This window comes from Hyla sarda, chromosome 3, assembly GCF_029499605.1.
Source record: "Hyla sarda isolate aHylSar1 chromosome 3, aHylSar1.hap1, whole genome shotgun sequence".
NCBI classification, from domain to species: Eukaryota; Metazoa; Chordata; class Amphibia; order Anura; family Hylidae; genus Hyla; species Hyla sarda.
This window is the reverse complement of record NC_079191.1, coordinates 307,458,662-307,481,511: the sequence shown is the minus strand read 5'-3', so window position 1 is coordinate 307,481,511 and position 22,850 is coordinate 307,458,662. Positions and strand designations below refer to the sequence as shown.

The 22,850-nt window shown below is 42.4% G+C and overlaps 1 protein-coding gene across 2 annotated transcripts in view; it reads right to left on the bottom strand.

Annotated features, from left to right (window-relative positions):
• The window catches only part of SMOC2 (SPARC related modular calcium binding 2), a 308,253-nt gene that overhangs the window by 29,266 nt on the left and 256,137 nt on the right, over positions 1-22,850 (bottom strand). For both annotated transcript variants that reach the window (XM_056567010.1, XM_056567011.1), the window contains one exon: positions 10,068-10,315. In XM_056567010.1, coding sequence (XP_056422985.1) covers positions 10,068-10,315 — 248 coding nt within the window. The remainder of the gene's footprint in view (positions 1-10,067; positions 10,316-22,850) is intronic.

The window sequence follows — 22,850 nt, the reverse complement described above, 5'->3', positions numbered from 1 at the left end:
ACACCCTGCTTCAGCTGCAGCGTCAGAATGGTATCCCCCAACATAGTCTGATTTGTGACGTTGCCACACGTTGGAATTCCACCCTCCATATGTTGGACCGACTTTACGAACAGAGAAAAACCATCACCGATTTCTTGATGATCCAAGCGGATAGGGGTACCCTCCTGTGTAACTTCAATGTGAACCAGTGGCAGCTCAAACATAACACCTGCTGTTTGCTTAGGCCCTTTGAGGAAACCACATTCTACGTAAGTCGCCAGGATTACGGGATGAACAACGTTATTCCACTGCTTCATTTCCTACAACAAGTAATGGAAATGATGGCTGGTCAGGGCAATGAAGACGTTGCACCTACATGTCACGGCTACATGAGCCCAGTGGGGGCTGAACTTGAGGAGAAGGAGGAGGAAGAGGGGCACAGTGGAGCACAGTTTAGGTTTCATGAGAGGGGCAGTGTTTCTAGTCATCTGACAGGAGAGGAGGAGCATGATCAACTAGAGGAGCTAGAGGGTTATGAGGAAGGTGAGACAGAGGACCCAGACACACCATGGCAGTATGCAGTGGAGATGGAGGCACAGAGTCCCTCTGAGTCACTTGCACAAATGGCACGATGCATGCTCACTTGCTTGCGTAGTGACCGCCGAATTGTCAACATTCAGCAGCAGGATGACTTCTGGCTCTCCACCTTATTGGACCCTCGCTACTGGCACAAAATTGGGGCCTGTTTTACACCCACTGAGAGGGAGGACAAACTGACCTACTACAGAGAGATCCAAGTAGTCAGTTGGCCGATGCCTATCCGCGCCATTGTCCATCCACTAGCAGGTCTTACTCGGGGGGCCCTCTGCGCTCACCTTCCACTGCCCTGGCTGCTGGGGAGGGGTAGGGTGGCTGGAGGAGTACCAGCTCCATCAGCAGCAGCCTGAGTCTACAGTCGCGGATGAGTAGCTTTCTTAACCCGCATAGTGAAGAAACTCATCAGCAGCAGGTAGACATGGAGCAGGACCTGAACCAGCAGGTGGTGGCATACCTTGACATGGCCATGCCAACACACCTTGAAGACCTGCCGGACTTCTGGGCAGCCAAACTTGATTCATGGCCGCAACTATCAGAGTTTGCCCTGGAAAAGCTGTTCTGCCCAGCCAGTAGTGTGCCATCAGAGCGGATGTTTAGTGCGGCGGGGGCCATAGTCACACCAAGGAGAACTCGTCTGTCCACGAAAAAAGTGAAGAGACTGACCTTTGTGAAGATGAATCAGGCATTGATCAGCCAGGATTTCCACCCACCAATGCCAGAAGCAACAGAGAAGATTGACCATGTTGCTACACCAACACTTCACAAATTTGGATAGTGTCAAACAGATTTAAGGCACTGCTCCCCATTTACAAACATTCCAGCCACCTTCATCACCGGGTACTGGTATTGCCACCCACCGCACCACTCTGTCACCGGGTCACTTTCAGGACTACTGATGCTGCTGCTGCCAACTCCAGACTGTTTCATTCAGCCATTATTTTGTCTCCTTATGCTACTGCCAACTCCAGGCTGTGCTATTCAGCCACTATATGGTCTCCTCATGCTTCGGCCACCTCCAGGCTGTACCATACAGACACTATATGGGCTCTTTATGCTTTCCCCACCTCCAGGATGTGTCATTCAGCCAATATTTTTTTTTCTGATGCTGCTGGGACTGTCTTGGATGTTAACTACAATTTTTTAATTGTAGCACTAGCAAACATACATGCTCAATAGAGATTTCAACATTGATCTTTTAATGTTAGGGGTTGTGAAGCCCTCTTATGTACGCATCCTGCCACCTGATCCAGGCTGTGTGTTTCAGGCACTACTTGGCTTACTGATGCTGCTGGGCCTGTGCCTGCATTTTTTTTTATGTTAGCACTAGCTAACATACATTTTCTATACAGATTTCAACATTAACATTTTAATGTTAGGGGTTGTGAAACCCTTATGTAAACTCATGCTGATGCCTGTTCCAGGCTGTGTGTTTCAGGAACTACTGTGCTTAGTGATGCTGCTGGGCTTGGGCCTTAAATTCTTTGATGATAGCACGTGGTAACATACCTCTTCAACAGAGATTTCAACATTGATCTTTCAATCTTAGGGGTTATGAAACTCTCTTGTGTACTGCTGATGCCTGCTCCTGACTGTGTGTTTCGGGAACTTCTTGGCTTACCGATGCTGCTGGGCTTGGGCCTTAAATTTTTGGATGTTAGCACTAGCTTACATATATGCTTCAGTGAGATTTCAACATTTATCTTTCAATCTTAGGGGTTATGAAACACTCCTGTGTACTCCTGCTGCTGACTGCTCCTGTCTGTGTCATTCAGCAACTACATGGTTTAGTGATGCTGCTGGGCTTGGGTCTTAAATTTTTGGATGGTAGCACTAGCTAACATGCATCTTCAATAGAGATTTCAACATTCACCTTTTAATGGTAGGGGTTGTGAACCCCTCTTATGTACTCATGTTGCTGCCTGCTCCTGTATGTGTCATATAGCAACTACATGGTTTAGTGATGAACCTGGGCCTAGAACATTACCTATATATGTTTATGGTAGCACTAGGTACCGTACATCTTCAATGGAAATTTCACAATTCATCTTTTATTCTTAGAGATTGTGAGGCCCTATTGTCTCCTCATCTGCAGTCAACTCCAGGCTGTGCCATTCAGACACTATATGGTCTCCTCATGCTTCAGCCAACTCCAGGCTGTGCCATTCAGCCACTATATGGTCTCCTCCTACTGATGCCACCTCCAGGCTCTGTCATTGTGCTGCCACATGACATGTGACTCACTGTTAGATTTGGTCCTGTGTACCCACACGCCGGGGCCCGGGACACTAAAACTTGGGAGTTAAAAGCTCCATTTCAAAATCCTCAATTTCAATTTCAATATCTTAATTATAATTTAATTATCTATTTAAAATTCTTATATTCCAATGGGCTCCTCATGCTAATGCCAATGCCAGGCTGTGTCATTCAGGCAATATATGGTTTACTGATGCTGCTGGGCCTGGGAATAATAATTTTGTTATGGTAGCACTAGCTACCCCAAATCTTTGGTTTAAATTTCAGAATTCATCTTGTAATCTTAGGGATTGTGAAGGCCTAGTGTCTACTCTTGCTGCTGCCAAATCCTGGCTGTGCCATTCAGACACTATATGGTCTCCTCATGCTTCAGCCAACTCCAGGCTGTGCCATTAAGGCAATATATGGTTTATTGATGCTGCTGGGACTGGTTCTGGGAATAAAAATGTTGTTATGGTAGCACTAGCAACCCCAAATCTTCGGTTTCAAATTCAAACTTTGTCTTTTTTTCTCAGGGATTGTGAAGCCCTGGTGTCTCCTCATGCTTCAGCTAACTCCAGGCTGTGCCATTCAGACACTATATGGGCTCCTCCTACTGATGCCACCTCCAGGCTCTGTCATTGTGCTGCCATGTGACATGTTACTCCTTGTTAGATTAGGTCCTTTGTACCCATACGCCGGGGCCCAGGACACTAAAACTTGGGAGTTAAAAGTTCCATTTCAAAATCCTCAATTTCAATTTCAAAATCTTAGATTTCTATTTAAAATTCTTATATTTCAATGGTCTCCTCATGCTTTTGCCAACTCATTCAGGCAATATATGGTTTTCTGATGCTGCTGGGACTGGGTTTGGGAATAAAAATGTTATGATAGCACTAGCTACCCAAAATCTTTGGTTTGAATTTCAGAATCCATCCTATAATCTTCGGGATTGTGAAGGCCTAGTATCTACTCATGCTTCAGCCACCTTCAGGCTTTACCATTCAGATACTATATGGTCTCCTCATGCTGCCTACACCTCCACGCTGTGTCATTCAGCCACTATATGGTCTCCTCATGCTGCCAACATCCCACACTATGTCCTTCAGCCACTATATGGTCTCCTCATGCTGCAACACCTCCACGCTGTGTCATTCAGCCACTATATGGTCTCCTCATGCTGCCAACACCTCTGCCCTGTGTCATTCCCCCACTATATGGTCTCCTCATGCTGCCAACACCTCCACACTGTGTCATTCAGCCTCTATATGGTCTCCTCATGCTGCCAACACCTCCACGCTGTGTCATTTAGCCACTATATGATCTCATCATGCTGCCAACACCTCCACGCTGTGTCATTCAGCCACTATATGTTCTCCTCATACTGATGCCACCTCCAGGCTTGATCATTGTGCCGCTCTGCAGCAGTGATTCTAAAAGCAATGCCGGTAATCTGCATGTTATTCTGAATAACAGTATTGTTTCACTGCCCTATGCGCATTAGAACACAGCAAAGTGTTCTACACCCCTATTGAGGCTCTCTGTAACCCAGAAATAGCCGTTTTTCATATAGATTCGCCGTGAAGAAATTTGGATCGATAAAAAATTTTTTGAAAAATTCGGCGAATCGGCCGAATCAAATTTTTCAAAAGTTTGTTCATCTCTAATTCTGAGCATAATGTTCAGAATGCCGGGTGTCTGCATGAAAATCAGGGGGGGGGGGGGCAGAGTCCTGGAATCAAACATCTTATACCCCCTTTGGATAGGGGATAAGATGTCTAGCAACCAAGCACTCATTTATTATACATATAATATAATTATTCTGGGTCTGGGTGTTCAGACTTCGACTAATCGCTAGAACAAGCCAAGAGAAGTGAAAGCAAAGCGCTTTCTTTGTGCTACATGACCAAGACAGACTCACAAAGTACTGGAAGTCTATAGGACTGTCTCAGTTGCACACGCAGAAAGCAACTGGAGACAAAGGGCTTTACCACACTTCTCTCTCTACTTGTTCTAGCCAACAGTCAGGGTCTGAACACTATTCACATTACTTTATTTGTTTAAATTAGAGATACTATTGCAATGTGTACCCCACATCTCTGCTCTGAGGACACTTCTTTGAGCAGTAAAACACTGGGGGGGGGGGGCAGTGAAAGTGATGTAAGGTTTGCTCACTTCAAGGGGAAAATAGGCTTTGTCCATTATTAGGGCATAAACAGTCTGTCCTTAAGGACTCAGGGCATACCTGTATGCCCTGATCCCGCTAACGGGGTTTAAACTGTTCTCACGAGCGGAGAACGGGTTAAACCCCGTGGGTACCGGTTGCTACAGACAGCCAGGACCCACGGCTAATGCCGGGCACCGCCGATCAGCCCGATGCCCTGCATTAACCCTTTAGATGCCGTGATCAAAGTTGATTGTGGCGTCTAAATTGAAAGTAAATCTATCCCGGCAGCTCAGCTGAGCTGATCAAGACTATCGCGACAGAATCTCGGTGTCTCGATCAGCTTACTGGACGACGGGAGGGTCCTCACTTGCTTCCACGTTGTCCGATCGGCAATCTACTGCTCCATGCAGGCTGGAGCAGCAGAGCACCGGTAATACTGACCAATGCTATGCTATGGCAAAGGATTGAACAGTGTATGCAATCAAAATACTGCGTGGTATAGCCTCCTTTAAGGAGCTAAAAAAAAAGTTAAAAGTGGTAAAAAAATAAGAGAATAAATGTGAATAAGCCCCCCCCCCCTAATAAAAGTTTAAATCACCCCCATTTTCCTATTTCATAAATAAATTAATGTAATAAAAAATAAAATGATATGTGGTTCCGGCTTGTGCGTAAATGTCCGATCTATTAAAATATAAGGTTAGCTAAACCGCACGGTCGATGGCTTACACGTAAAAAAAATACCAAAGTCCAAAATTTTTCATTTTTAGACACTTCATATACCATAAGAATATTAATAAAAAGCAATCAGAAAGTCCCATTAAAACAAAAATGGTAACGATAAAAACTACAGACCACGACACACAAAATAAGCCATCTGCTGTCTGCAGATGGGTCGAAACTTCCCTTTTGGGGAGTAGTCTGGCTTGGCATATATCCCGTTCAGCTTTTTATATTCCTTAACAGGAGCTAAGCTGATACCAGGGAACACTACCTGAAAAGGTTGTGTAATGAGCTGCTTTGCATATTCCCCTACCCAGAATGCCTGCGGAGTGCTAAATGGCCTAACCTGAATCTCCGTTACACCTGAAGAGGTGTCCTCTCCCTGAGGAAAGTACTGACCCCTTTTAAAGCCTCAGGCCTCTCACCACAGCCAAGCCAGATCACCCTGCTCTGTACTGACGAGGGGCAAAAACCCCGAAACAGCTGTCTGCAGATGGGTCAAAACTTCCCTTTTGGGGAGTAGTCTGGCTTGGCATATATCCCGTTCAGCTTTTTATATTCCTTAACAGGAGCTAAGCTGATACCAGGGAACACTACCTGAAAAGGTTGTGTAATGAGCTGCTTTGCATATTCCCCAATATATATATATATATATATATATATATACATACATACACACACACACACAGTGGGGCAAAAGAGTATTTAGTCAGCTACCAATTGTGCAGGTTCTCCCACTTAAAAAGATGACAGAGGCCTGTAATTTTCATCATCAGGTATACCTCAACTATGAGAGACATAATGAGAAAAAAATTTAATCAGACACATTGTCTGATTTAAAAAAAAAAGTATTTGCACATTATGGTGGAAAATAAGTATTTGATCAATAACAAAAGTTCATCTCAATACTTTGTTATATACCCTTTGTTGGCAATGACAGAGGTCAAACATTTTCTGTAAGTCTTCACAAGGTCTTCACACACTGTTGCTGGTATTTTGGCCCATTCCTCCATGCAGATCTCCTCTAGAGCAGTGATGATTTGGGGCTGTCGCTGGGCAACACAGACTTTAAACTCCCCCCAAAGGTTTTCTAAGGGGTTGAGATCTGGAGACTGGCTAGACCACTCCAGGACCTTGAAATGCTTCTTACAAAGCCACTCCTTCGTTGCCCGGGCAGTGTGTTTGTGTTTCATCTTCAATGCCCTTGCTAATGGAAGGAGTTTTTCACTCAAAATCTCACGATACATGTCCCCATCCATTTACTCTTTTGAATCATCTAAATGCTCTCTAGCAAACTTCAGACGGGCCCGGACATGTACTGGCTTAAGCAGGGGGACACGTCTGGCACTGCACAATTTGAGTCCCTGGAGGCATAGTGTGTTACTGATGGTAGCCTTTGTTACTTTGGTCCCAGCTCTCTGCAGGTCATTTGCTAGGTCACTCAACCCCCCCCCCTCCCAACCCCCCGTGTGGTTCTGCTATTTTTGCTCACCGTTCTTGTGATCATTTTCACACCACAGGGTGAGATCTTGCATGGAACCCCAGACTGAGGGAGATTATCAGTGGTCTTGTATGTCTTCCATTTTCTAATAATTGCTCCCACAGTTGATTTCTTCACACCAAACTGCTTGCCTTTTGCAGATTCAGTTTTCCCTACCTGGTGCAGGTCTACAATTTTGCATCTGGTGTCCTTTCACAACTCTTTGGTCTTGGCCATAGTGGAGTTTGGAGTGTGACTGTTTGAGGTTGTGGACAGGTGTCTTTTATACTGATAAGTTCAAACAGGAGCATTAACCCCCTTAAGGACTCAGGGTTTTTCCACTTTCATTTTTTCCTCCTTACCTTAAAAAAATCAGAAATCCTTCAATTTTGCACCTAAAAATGCATATGATGGCTTATCTTTTGCACCACTAATTCTACTTTGCAATGACATCAGTCATTTTACCCAAAAATCTACGGCGAAATGGAAACAAAAATCATTGTGCAACAAAATTGAAGAAAATGTCATTTTGTAACTTTTTGGGGTTTCCTTTTCTACGCAGTACATTTTTTTTGGTAAAAATTACACCTTCTCTTTATTCTGTATGTCCATATGATTAAAATGATACCCTACTTATATAGGTTTGATTTTGTTGTACTTCTGGAAAAAATCATAACTACATGCAGGAAAATTTATACGTTTAAAATTGTCATCTTCTGGCCCCTATAACTTTATATTTTTCTGCGTACGTAGCGGTATGAGGGCACATTTTTTGCACTGTGATTTGAAGTTTTTAGCGGTACCATTTTTGTACTGATCGGACTTTTTGATCGCTTTTTATTCATTTTTTCATGATATAAAAAGTGACCAAAAATACCCTATTTTGGGCTTTGGAATTTTTTTGCACGTATGCGCACGTGTGGTTTAATTAACAATATAGTTTTATAATTCGGATATTTCCACATGCGGCGATACCACATATGTTTATTTACACAGTTTTTTTTTAAACGTGAAAAGGTGGGTGATTCAAACTTTTATTAGGGAAGGGGTTAAATGTTTTTTATTAATTTTTTTCACTTTTTTTTTGCAATGCTATAACACTGCACACTTTGATCGTTTACATTGATCATTGTTATCCCATAGGATAACATTGATAAATGATTCTGCAACTTGACTGCTCGTGCCTGGATCTCAGGCACTGAGCTGTCATTCGGCGATCGGACATGCAGGAAGAAGGTAGGGATCCTCCTGGTGTCCTCCAGCTGTTTGTGATGCCACGATTTCTTTATTAACTTTTGTTTCCACTTTTTTTTTTTTGCAGTGCTATAACACTGCACACACTGATCTTTTACATTGATCATTGTTATCCCATATGATAACATTGATCAATGATTCTGCCGCCTGACTGCTCATGCCTGGATCTCAGGCACAGAGCAGTCATTCGGCGATTAGACATGCAGGAGGCAGGTAGGGATCCTCCTGGGGTCCTCCAGCTGTTCGGGATCCCGTGATTTCGCCACGGCGGTCCCGAACAAACCACTGAGCTAGCCGGCAGTATTTTACTTTCACTTTTGCCGCATCTAAAGGGTTAATAGCGCGCGGCACTGCGATCAGTGCCGCGCGCTATTAGCCACGGATCCTGGCCATTGTTAGAGGCCGGGCCCGTTAATACAGGTAACGAGTGGAGGACAGAGGAGACTCTTAAAGAAGAAGTTACAGGTCTGTGAGAGCAAGAAATCTTGCTTGTTTGTAGGTGACCAAATACTTGTTTTCCACCATATTTTGCAAATAAATCCTTAAAAAATTAGACAATTTGATTTTATGGATTTTTTTTTCTCATAGTTGAGGTATACCAATGATGAAGATTACAGGCCTCTCTCATCTTTTTAAGTGGGAGAACTTGTACAATTGGTGGCTGACTAAATACTCTTTTGCCTCACTGTGTGTGTGTATATATATATACATATATATATATATATATATATATATATATATATATATATATATGGATATGTATGTATTTAAGTTTTAACAAAAGGAGATATAAGTGAATAAAAGCTAGCTCACCTATTTGGGTGGGTTTGACCTGGTTTGCACATATACTATTGCAGCATATTTTATTTTACATGCATTGTTTCTTTGTAATCAAGCAAAAAAAAAAAAGTCCCTTAAAATGTGTCCTTTTTTTTTAATTACAGATGTAAAAACCACACATGCAAGCTATGGTTACAAGATCTGGAAAGCATTTCCTGAGGTTTGAAATGGAGAAAGCTTTTCTAGTTCCACAGGATTGTACCCAATCCTCTCTTTGTTCGTAAAGCATCACTGAGAACAAAAGGCAACAACAGAACTTAAAGGGGTATTCCAGGCCAAAACTTTTTTATATATATCAACTGGCTCCGGAAAGTTAAACAGATTTGTAAACTACTTCTATTAAAAAATCTTAATCCTTCCAATAGTTATTAGCTTCTGAAGTTGAGTTGTTGTTTTCTGTCTAACTGCTTTCTGATGACTCACGTCCCGGGAGCTGTACAGCTCCTATGGGGATATTCTCCCATCATGCACAGCTCCCAGGACGTGACATCATCATTGAGCAGTTAGACAGAAAACTTCAGAATCTAATAACTATTGGAAGCATTAATATTTTTTAATAGAAGTAATTTACAAATCTGTTTAACTTTCCAGAGCCAGTTGATATATATATATAAAAAAAAAGGTTTTGCCTGGAATACCCCTTTAACAGAATAGCAACTTTCACGGCAGATGTCACTGTCACGGAAATTCCAGCTATCCAATGTTGCCTGTAGCTCTTAATGACACATAGAGCTGACAGATTCCCTTTTAGAACAATGTGTAAAATATGAATATTTTACACAAACTTTTTTTTCTTACCTTCATCTTGTGTAACGCCAAGACATCCCATTAATTCGTGGACAGACAACGACTTGTCATTATTTACATCACAGTATTCAACAAACTTTTTCACACACTTTTTTGGCTTTGATTTCTTTCGTAACAATCTCTTGAATGGCTTAATTTCCTTCTTTCCAATGTCCCCATTTGAATTTTTATCAAGTTGCTTGAAGTACCAATGAACAACTCTTTCTTCCAAGGTGTGGTTTGGATCTGGTTCTGAAACCCTAATATAAGAAAAGAACACAGTAGGAAAGTCAATCATCAACAGGGCTGTTTTCTTGCAGGAACAGTGCAACAACTATCTACAGTAGTCTGGTGTTACAGTTAAGCTGTATTAAAAACAATAAGGCTGAGCTTCAACACTACACACAACTTGGGGTCAGCGGTGACTATAGTTTTGGAAATCAGCAGCCACGTTGTTTTCTTTTCTTTGACATGCCGTTTAATGTTCATTTAGCCATACTTAGTAAGTTATTGGCCAAAGGTAGTGATGTAGTTCAGTACAGTCCAACTGTTTCATGAACTGGTTACCTTGGTAGTTATTAAATATTTTTGAATAGAAGTGTCTAGCTATTCGTATAGCAATTTATGAAATAAGAAAAAGACCCCAAGGAAGCAAAGCTGTGCTACTTTATAAATGACCTCCTTCACAAAATAAAATTTTACATACAGTATCCATGGTGTAAACAGTAGCATGTTTATGGGCAGAGGAGAACACGATTATTTAACCCCTTAAGGATGCAGCCCATTTTGGACTTAAGGACGCAGCCGTTTTTTGCAAATATGCCCTGTGCCACTTTATGCATTACTAACTCTGGGATGCTTTAACTTATGAATTTTATTCCAAGATAGTTTTTTCGTGACATATTCTACTTTATTTTAGTGCTAAAATTTTAAATCTGAGTTTTTCAGGGGACAGTTAAGTTTGAAGTGGACTCGAGGGGCCTTTCAATGACCCTATTATTGTTTTCACTAACATGTTCTTGTAGCCCCATTTTTATTTATTTTTTACAAGGGCTGAAAAGAGAAAAAGCCCCCCAAATGTTTTAATCAATTTCTCTTGAGTAAGTAAATACCTCATATGTAGATGTAAAGTGCTCTGCGCGCACTGCAGGGTTTAGAAGGGAAGGTGCGACAATGGACTTTAGGAAAGCGAATTTAGCTGAAATGGTTTTTGGGGGGGTATCTCACATTTTGGAAGCCCCCAGGGTGCCAAAACAGCAAAAAAAAATTCCCCACATGGCACACTATTTTGTAAACGACACCCCTCAAGAATTGTAACATGGGGTACAGTAAGCCTTTACACCACACAGGTGCTTGACAAATTTTCACTAAAGTGGGAAGTGAAAATTATTTAAAAAAAATTTCACTGAAATGCTGGTGTTACCCCAAATAAAAAATTTTCACAAGGGGAAAAAGTTGGGGGCTATGAGCGTTTACAAAGCCCCCCAGCCAGAACAGTGGACCTCCCACATGTGACCACATTTTAAAAACCTTCCCCCCTCACAGAATGTAACACTAAGGGGTGTAGTGGGCATTGACACCCACTGACGTTTCACAGACTTTTGGAACAGTGGACTGTGCAAATGAAACATTACATTTTTCATTTTCACAGACCACTGTTTCAAAAATCTGTCAGACAGTGGGGTGTAAATGCTCACTGCACTGCACCCCTTATAATATTCCTTGAGTGGTGTAGTTTCCAAAATGGGGTCACATGTGGAGTGAGAGAGTACCATGTACATTTGAGGCCTAAATTGGCGATTTGCACAGGGGTGGATGATAGTTGCACCAGTTATGGCATAAATGCAACAAAAAAACACCCACTTGAGACCACATTTTGGAAACCTCACCCCTCAATGAACGTAATAAGGGGTGCAGTGAGCATTTACATCCCACTGGCATTTGGGGATTTGTGGAACAGTGGGCTGTGCATATCAAAAATAAAAATGTTCATTTTCACGGACCACTGTTCCAAAAATCTTTCAGACACCTGTGAGATGTAAATGCTCACTGCACCCCTTGTTACATTCCTTGTGGGGTGTAGTTTCAAAAATGGGGTCACATGTGGATTTAAAGGGCCAGTATACCCTTAATTATTGTTTCCACCTGCACCTCAGTTAGATGTTTCTGCACCTCCCATCATTCCCTGCCGTATCTTTGTTGCCTTAGTGCCCTAGTGAAAGGGTATTCTGTGTTTGCCTTGCAGTGTCCTTACCCTCTGCTCTGTGATCAGACCCTGCTGCAGTGCCGCCTGCCAACTGACCTCCTGCTAAGTTCCTGACCTTGCTCCACTGCGGCCAGCCCTGACCTCCCGCTATCCAGACCATGTCTTGCCTAACTCCTCCTGTGCCTCGCATCACATCAGCCACCTGTGTGATCAAGTCGTGCCAGGGGTAGTGACCTGGGTGCCGCCTGCGCAGCAAGACCATCCCGCTTTGCGGTGGGCTCTGGTGAAAACCAGCGGCACCTTAGACTTCACTCCCTGGCATGGCCGGCATCATCTGCCACACAGGTTCAGCGGATCCACCACCTCCGTATGTGACCTGCCTACTGCCGTGAGTCCTTACATACCCAATTTAGGCCTCAAATGAACATGGTACTCTTTCACTCCTGAGCCATGTTGTGCACCCGCAGAGCACTTTACGGCCACATATGGGGTATTCCGTTGTGGGAAGAAATTGCGTTACAAATTTTGGGGGTCTTTTTCTCCTTTTACCTCTTGTGAAAATGAAAAGTAAGGGGCAACACCAGCATGTTAGTGTAGAAAACATATATATATTTTTTTTACACTAACATGCTGGTGTAGCACCATACTTTACCTGTTCATAAGGAGTAAATGGCGAAAAAGCCCTCCAAAATTTGTAACGCAATTTCTCCTGAGTACAGAAATACGCCATATGTCGCCCTAAACTGTTGCCTTAAAATACAACAGGGCTCCAGAGCGAGAGAGTGCCATGCGCATTTGTTGCCTAAATAAGGGATTTGCATACCGTTCGGCAATGTTTTCCAAACAGGGTTCCTCCAGCTGTTGCAAAAACACAACTCCCAGCATGCCTGGACAGTAAATGGCTGTACGGCAATGCTGGGAGTTGTCATTTTGCACCAGCTGGAGGCTCTGTTTAGGAAATAGTGGCGTACAGGCGTTTTTATTTTTATGGAGGGGGGGGAAGGGTGTGTATATGTAGTGTTTTTCTCTTTATTTTGTGTAAGTGTAGTGTAGGTGTTTTTTACAGTAAGTGCACGGTCGGGTTTACAAGGGTTTTCCGCAACTCAAACTTGGAGCAGAAAATTTACTGTAAACCCACTTGTGTGCTCTAACTAGAACTTCCAGTATGCCCTGACCACCAAAAGGCATGCTGGGAGTTGTAGTTATGCAACAGCTGGAGGCACACAACTATAACTCCCAGCATGCCCTTCGGCTCCCCATGCATGCTGGGAGCTGTAGTTATGCAAAAGCTGGAGGCACACTTTTTGCTTGAAAAAAAGGTCCTCCAACTGTTGCACAACTACAACTCCCAGCATGCACAGACTGCTAAAGAGCATTTTGGGAGTTGTAGTTGTGTGCCTCCAACTGTTGCATAACTACAACTCCCAACATGCCTTTTGACTTTCCATGCATGCTGAGATTTGTAGTTATGCAACAGATGGTGGCACTTTTTTGTCTCCAGCTGTTGCATAACTACAACTCCCAGCATGCACAAACAGCCGAAAGGCATGCCAAGAGTTGTAGTTATGCAACAGCTGGAGGGACACAACCACAACTCACAGCATGCCCTTTGTTTATCCATGCATGCTGGGAATTGTAGTTTTGCAAAGTATGGATGGCAACAGTTCAGAGACCATTGCACAGTGGTCTCAAAACTGTGGCCCCCCAGCTGTTAACCCTAGCATACTCAACAGCGATCGCTGCTGGACAGGAGCCGCCCGCTGACACAGGAGCCACTGCACAGGAGCCCTCTGCCACCCGCCGCACAGGAGCCGTGATCGCCACCCAGTAACCACCGCCTGCTGCCTGGTAACCTGGTAACGATTTTTCCCAGGTTGCAATGCATCCAAGACCTGACTCACTAGTCAGCTGATGACAGGGAGCCTGTCTGCTTCAATGGATGGAACGATCAATTGGTGGGAGAGAGATCAATCTGCAACTAATGCAACAGCTGTAGGCACCCTGATTGAAAACCACAGGTCTTTTGAATGGATGCAGCTCATTTATGTTTCAATGGGTGGGGTGGTTGATGTGTGGGAGGGAGGAAAATGGAATTATGGGATTTGTAGTCAAAAAAAGAAAACTCAAGCAGGAAATACCAGTTCACAAAAAGCTAGCCTCAGTGTCATGGTAATCTCACAACATAGCCATTTAGCCCCAAGACAAGTGCAGATCCTTCCTAAGCATGTCCATTACTGTCTGCCAGGTACGTACTAAAATCACCTTATGGTGAATAACCCCTTTAACTCTTCCCTGACAAAAGAAACCAGGATGGCAGTAGGCAGCATAATTTACTTCGCTATACACAAGAACATTCACTAACTACTTTTCCTGGGGATTTTAACTGCCATCTAAAAATACTATAAAGTAATGTCATTTTAAAGCATGCACTTTAATCAAAAATGGCGCTATAAACATAGCAGTTTCAAATTCACCCTATGAAAGTGTGGCTACAACTTGTCCTTCTAAATCTTCTATTTCAGTGGATGCTTGTATTTTCCTTTCAATGGGCCCTGTCAGATACAAAAACTTGTTCTATGTTGTACATCTTTGTAAAATATTAACCTTTCTAATATACTTCATAAGAAATTTTTCTTTCCTTTTTATAGAAATCATGGCTTGTAAAATCAAAACTTTGTCCAAACTGTAGCACAAGCATGGGCAAAGTCCAGTAAGTGAGGGTGGGCTAGCACTCCTCTGTCTGATAGGACAGGGGAGAGCACAGAGGAGTCCTATCAGACAGGAGAGAGCACAGAGGAGTCCTATCAGACAGGAGAGAGCACAGAGGAGTCCTATCAGACAGGAGAGAGCACAGAGGAGTGCTATTAGACAGGAGAGAGCACAGAGGAGTACTATCAGACAGGAGAGAGCACAGAGGAGTCCTATCAGACAGGAGAGAGCACAGAGGAGTCCTATCAGACAGGAGAGAGCACAGAGGAGTACTATCAGACAGTAGAGAGCACAGAGGAGTGCTATTAGACAGGAGAGAGCACAGAGGAGTGCTATGAGACAAGAGAGAGCACAGAGGAGTACTATCAGACAGGAGAGAGCACAGAGGAGTACTATCAGACAAGAGAGAGCACAGAGGAGTACTATCAGACAGGAGAGAGCACAGAGGAGTACTATCAGACAGGAGAGAGCACAGAGGAGTGCTTTCAGACAGGAGAGAGCACAGAGCAGTCCTATCAGACAGGAGAGAGCACAGAGGAGTCCTATCAGACAGGAGAGAGCACAGAGGAGTCCTATCAGACAGGAGAGAGCACAGAGGAGTGCTAGCCCACCCTCACTTACTGTACTTTGTTCGTGCCTCGGTTTCAGCTTGGACAAAGCCATGATTTCTATAAAAATAAAATAAAATGTTCTTATGAAGTATATTAGAAAGGGTAATGTTTTGCCAAGATGTACAACATATAAAACGTCTGACAGTGCCCTTTCGATAAAATTCTTAAACAACTTTTCTGAAACTCTGCATTGTATCAATCCTCTGTTATTTCTTCTGGCAATGTATAAATAAGTTGACAAACTTATTGACAGTTTAATAACTACAGACAGACTGAGGACACAATTGTTGTTTCATGTGGTTCTCTCCTTTTCAGATCAGACAGAGCAGAGTGTGACCAGAGAACAGTGTGGTTGTATTATCAGTGGATCCACATGTTATACACGTTATACATTGATCTACTGATTCTCAGCTAAATTTCACCAAGGAAACTGGCAATAACACCTTCTATGTCCTAGACCACCAGGGATACTGGCTTCTACTGCTTCCCTGTCCTAGACCAAAACAGCTTTTTAAAAATAACTCTTTCTCAGCATTAGACCACTTGGAATACGGGCCTTCTTTTAACCAGAATTTTTTTAATTTAAAAGTTACATGACAAGTTACATAAACTATAACAATACATGACAGAGAGACAAAATACAGACATAAATCAAATCATCTGTCAAATTTCAACATTAGAAATAAACATTTTCTAACTGACACATATTGGGGAAGATTTATCAAAACCTGAGATGTCCATAGCAACCAGATTGCTTCTTTCATTTTTCAGAGGCCTTTTAAAAAAAAAAATGAAAGAACCAATCTGATTGGTTGTTATGGGCAATTCAGCAACTTTTCCTCTGGACAGGTTTTTTATAAATCTCCCCCATTGACCACAATTTAGGTATTCACAAAGGTGCATTAGGTTAATCCTGCCCAGGGCGGATAAGAGAAGCTTAAGACCAGCATCTACTTGACTTTTTATCCTCTCCAGTAGGGAAAGGAGGTTTAGCTTGGTAATGTCATGAACTTTAGCGGTCAAACTAATACTCAAATATTTTGTCTACGTGACACAAGGAATAACAGAATGGGGACAAGGGTGAACTAACGGGAAAGGTGTAGATTTTGTCCAGTTAAAGGGGTTAACCACCATAAGGTGACTTTAGTTCTTAACTGCCAGACAGTAATGGACATGTTTAGGAAGGATCTGTGCTTGTTTTGGGGCTAAATGGCTATGTTGTTGTTAATACACCATAATGCTGCTGATTTCTTTTTGTGAAATGGCTATTTCCAAATGGAGTTCCTTCCAACTACAAGTACCATAATTCCTTATTTATAAGTGTGAAGTCACTTTTCTACCTCCCATGCATCAGCCACCCCACCCATTGCAGCACAGCTGAGCTGCCTTGCATGCTGTGCTGTGCTTAAAACTAAAATTCCCTGCAGCCATGTGGGAAATTATATCCCTCTCACCCAGTGTTTACCCCACTCATTGAAGTACAGACAGGCTCCCTTTCAACACCTGACTAGTGATGTAATGTCTCGGGCCACACTGCAACCTGGGGAAAGCTGAGACAACACTCATTTTGTATGCTGCTAAAACACTGTGACAAAGATCACATAAGAATTGTGAGACCCGCCATCAAACAAAGGTACAGACACTATATTATGAACTACAATATCTTTACTGCCTCTGTAGCATAGTCAAATAAAATAAATCCTGGAATACCAACTTAATTACTAGATCAAACTTCCCGAATCGAGTTACAGATGTGGACAAAATTGTTGGTACCCTTTTGTTAAAGACAGAAAGACAATTCTTTCTGAAATAACTTGAAACTGACAAAAGTAACCATTGATAAAAATGTGCCGATTATTAACTGATGTAAATCAGACATTTTTTAATTCTGATTCAACAGAATAATTCTGAAAAACAAAATAATGAAACTGTCCTGGACAAAAATTATGTTACTCTTAACTTAATATTTTGTTGTACAACCTTTCAAGGCAGTCACTATACTCAAGTGATTTCTGTAACTCTCAATGAGATTTAGGCCCACTCCTCAAAAGATACTACTCCAGATGTCTCAGGTTTGAAGGATGCCTTCTTTAGACTGCATGGTTCAGCTCCTTCTACAGATGTTTAATAAGATTTAGATCAAGGCTGATAGAAGACCATTTCAAAATAGTCCAATGTTTTGCTCTTAGTAATTTTTGGTTGTTCTTAGCTGTGTTTCGGGTCATTACTCCTGTTGGCGTACTTATGAACTGTGACCGAGACCAAGCTTCCTGACACTAGGCAGCCCATTTCACTCCAGCTTGATTGCAGGGACAGCCACAAAAGTTTCAGGGTACCATCATTTTTGTCCAGGCCAGTGTTATTGTTTCTCAAAATTATTCTGTGGAACCAAAAGTCAAAAGTAGGGTCTTATTTTTATCAATTAATTTTCAGTACATTTTTATTCATTATTACTTTTGACAGTTTCAAGTTATTTCAGAAAGCATTGTGTTTTTTTTTTGGGGGGGGGGGGGGTTGTATTTAATGTAAGAGTATGAACAATTTTGTCCACCTCTGTATGATTTCCTTTACCTTTGGGAGAGTCATATCCAGTGAACTAAAGAAATGGAGTTAATCACATACATATATATCTTTTCCTGTAACATATCAAAATGGAAACCATGAATAAGGTAGTTCTCTCTGATTGCACAAGCCAGTGTCTCCACCGCTATTGCAAACAGTAGTAGGGACAACACTCTTGTCTCGTGCCCCGGGCTAAAGCAAATTTGGCTAATACAGCCCTACTGATTAGTATGGCAGTTGGAAATATAGTAAGCGCAACCAATTAATAAAATTGTTGCCCAAAATTTGTCAAGGATGGCCCACATGTGCCCTTATTCCACACTGTTAAATGCTTTAAAGGAAAACTGTCAGCTTGCTCCCCCCCCCCCCCCGCACTAACCAGTGGTGCTGGCTGATAGTGTGCGGGACGCTGATCAGTTTGATCAGTTTGATGCTTACTGTGGCCGGATCCGCCCAACCGTTCTGCCGATATCTTCGTTTTTCCTTATATGCTAATGAAGTACTAATTGGAGTTGACGTCACCGCAGCCGGCCGCAGCACCGCCCAGCTCATCAATATTTCTCCCCTCATTCCGCTTCTCCCTCTTCTCCCTGCTCTGTAATGAAGAGGTAGAGGCAGAGGGAGGGGAGGAATATTGATGAGCTGGGCAGCGCTGCGGCCTGCGTCGGTGACGTTAGAGTGCCAGTTAACGCGCCTGTGCCATTTAGCACTTCATTAGCATATAGGGAAAAACAAAGATATCGGCAGAACGGCCAGGCGGATCTGGCACAGTAAGCATCAAACTGATCAGCGTCCCCTGCCCTATCAGCCAGTACTGCTGGTTAGTGTGGGGAGAGCAAGCTGACAGTTTTCCTTTAACAGCATCCAAAGACAGGATTTCTCTGTCATGGGAGTCAATTGTGGCTACCCATGACAGAGAAATAATCTCTTGAGGATTACCACAGTAGATTTGGACAGCATGAACTATGAACAATCTGGTACCATACAATGTCAACAGGGGGTAGGTCTGTATGAATCTGGATTTTTCAGGTCCTTGCCCGGTTTTGGCAAATTTATAATAAATAACTGGACCTAAAGGGGTACTTTAAATCAACTTGTACCAGGAAGTTAAACAGATTTGTAAATAACGTCTATTAAAAAATCTGAATCCTTCCAGAACTTATCAGCTGATGTATTCTACAGAGAAAGTTATTTTCTTTTTGAATTTCTTTTCAGTCTGACCAAAGTGCTCTCTGCTGACACTGCTGTCCATGTCAGGAACTGTCCAAAGTAGGAGAAAATCCCCATAGCAAACCTATCCTGCTCTGGACAGCTCCTGGATTAAGATTTTTTAATAGAAGTAATTTACAAATCTGTCATTACCCTAGATCACCAGGAGATACAGACATTAATCGTTTTTTTTGAACATGTGGAAGAAAAAATCATTGCACTCACCACGGAAGATTTTTCAAATGGATCAAGGCTTGTTCATCTGTGCTGTACAAACAGGCGAGAAGAAAAGGAGGGGATGCGGACATCAGCTCCATTGAGCTGACAAGGAGCGACGAATCGTTTCGCAGTAGGTCTGCTTGTTCATGCTCTGAGCGTGAATAAGCAGACCTACTGCGAAACGATTCGTCGCTCCTTGTCAGCTCTTTGGAGCTGATGTCCGCATCCCCTCCTTTCCCTCTCGCCTGTTTGTACAGCACAGATGAATAAACCTTGATCCATTTGAAAAATCTTCCATGGTGAGTGCAATGATTTTTCCTTCCACATGTCCATTGCTAGAACTTTTCTCCGCGTTAGCACCTCCACGCATTTAAAACCTGGTATTTTTTAATCTACCAATTTGCATTGCATATTTATCAAGATTTTTTGCATTGGCGTTTTTTCTTTTTCCTATTCATAATAATTTGTCTGGCTATTCAGTGCAGGATTGCTTTTTTCTATACAAACATTAATCGTTTCTTTGTTACCATTAACTACTAAATAATTATCTTGTGTTCTGCTGCAATATTAACTTGCTTCTCTGGGCATTCATATGGACCTTATTTCTAGTTAAAAAGCTTCCATTCTTCTGGGAAGGACACAGATTTAATTTAGGAATCAAATTTAAATGTCTTTGTTGGCTGTAGCACTTAAATTACCCTTCACTGAAGAAAAAAAAAGAAATCCTGGAAATCCTGGATTTTTCTAATTTGTTCCTATTTTATATTTTAATTTATTTATTCAAATTTTTTAGTTTTTTGTGTATTATTTTTTTTAAGCAGCCATCATGCCTGAGCTTTTTTGCAACATTTAGTAATATGCTTTACAGCAGGACCCATGGACCATGGACAATAGACAGGACCTTACCCATTCAGGTGAACTGGAGACACTACTGGATATTCTCTGTGACATTTTCAGAGGTCATTCTACAGGAAAGGGGGTTGCTGATCTATGCTGTAAATGCTGGTGGACCCAGTGTTATCTATATACTGGTGTCACCTTTCACTGTACACCTGTATGCACCTCGGTGTTTAGAAGAAAGGCGTTACTAGGAAATGACCTGAACAAAACGGGAAGTTTCAGCTAAGTATTAGGAGTCACAAAGAACATCTTTTGGTCTAAAGAACCTGCCCGGTTCTGCAGTACACTGACAACCTACTAATTTGAGTGGTCACTGTGTAATACTTCATTGCCTCTTTTGGTGGTTAAATACGTCCTGCCAGGTTTTACCACAGGCAACAGTAACAAATACCTTATTGCAATATTTGCTGTTGACTGTATATAAAACAGATGTGTATTGGTGAAATATGGAGCAGCTAAGGAACTGTGCATTCCAACTGACCCCCACTGGCAGCAGCCGAGATCAGTGTGATGCCAACAGCAACCATTACATCTAGGCAGTTAAATGGGGGGAACTTTTGTAGAACAATCACAACCCCCCTGCTCTAACAAGACTTTCACAGTAACATAGTTCATAAGGTCGGAAAAAGACTAGAGTCCATCAAGTTTAATGAGTCCCTACTGAGTTGATATAGATCTAGAATCCGTAACCTGTAATGTTATTATTCTCCAAAAATGCATCCAGACCCCTTTTAAATTCTTTTACAGAATTCACCATGACCACCTCCTCTGGCAGAGAATTCCCCAATCTCACTGCTCTTACAGCAAAGAACCCCCATCTGTGCTGGCATAGAAACCTTCTTTCCTCTAGACGTAGAAGATGCCCCCTTGTTATAGATACAGTCCTGGGTATAAATAGATCATGGGAAAGATCTCTGTAAGGGCCCCTGATATATTTATACATAACGTATTTATCGGCGTATAACAAGCACTTTTAAAACTAAAATTTAAGGCAAAAAGTCTGCCTGCGTGTTATACGCCAATAAATCTTCTGGTCACTGATTTAAAGTGGCTGCTTGTTAAGTATTAGCAGCACCGCCACGGCCACTTTAAATCCGTGACCAGCGGCGTCTCCTCTCCGCTCTGGAAAACTGTCAAATGTTTTCTCCCACACTATCCACAGGTACTGGTGGATAGTGCGGGAGACGCTGATTAAAATGAGCCCTATCTTGTCCGGATCTGCGCCGCCATTCTCCCTGTAACTGGAGAGAGGGGGGATCAATATTCATAAGCGGCGCTGACGTCAGTGCAGAAGCCCCGCCCTTGCCAGTTACAGGAAGATTTCAACAGATAATAAAGCTACAATTGCAGGAGAACGGCGGCGCAGATCCAGACAAGGTAGGGCTCATTTTAATCAGCATCTCCCGCACTATACACCAGTACCTGTGGATAGTGCGGGAGAAAACAAGTGACAATTTTACTTTTAATTTTCCTGTTAAAATTGGGGTGCGTGTTATACGCTAGTGCGTGTTATACACCGATAAATACGGTAGTTATTAGGTCGCCCCTAAGCCTTCTTTTTTCTAAACAAAATAACACTAATTCTGATAATCTTTCTGGGTACTGTAGTCTTCCCATTCCCCTTATTAATCTGGTTGCCCGTCTTTGAACCCTCTCCAGCGCCACTATATCTTTCTTGTACACTGGTGCCCAGTACACAGTATTCCATGTGTGGTCTGACTAGTGATTTGTACAGTGGTAGAATTATTTTCTTTTTCTACTGATGCACACCATGATTTTATTTGCCTTTGCAGCAGCTGCCCGACACTGGTCACTAAATTTACTGTTGACTAAGACTCCCAAGCCTTTTTCCACGTCAGTCGTCCCTAGTGTTCTCCCATTTAATACATAATCCCAGCCCAGATTTTTCTTCCCTATGTGCATTACCTTACATTTATCAGTGTTTAATCTCATCTGCCACTTCCCAGCCCAAACCTCCAACCTATCCAGATCCATTTGTAAAAGTGCACTGTCCTCTATTGTGTTTTCCGCTTTACAGAGTTTGGTATCATCTTCAAAGATTGCTACTTTACTATTCAACCCCTCTTCAAGGTCATTAATAAATATATTAACTAGAAGAGGACCCAAGACTGACCCCTGTGGTACCCCACTAGTAACAGTCACCCAATTAGAATAAGTACCATTAATAACCACCCTCTGCTTCCTATCACTGAGCCAGTTACTTACCTGCTTGCACACATAACAGAGACTTGGTTGGACAATAGCTGTGACTGGGCGGTCAATATACAGGGTTATAGTCTATTCAGGAAGGATCAGACAAAACGGAAAGGGGGAGGAGTTTGTCTTTATGTAAAGTCCAGTCTGAAGGCTGCACTGTGA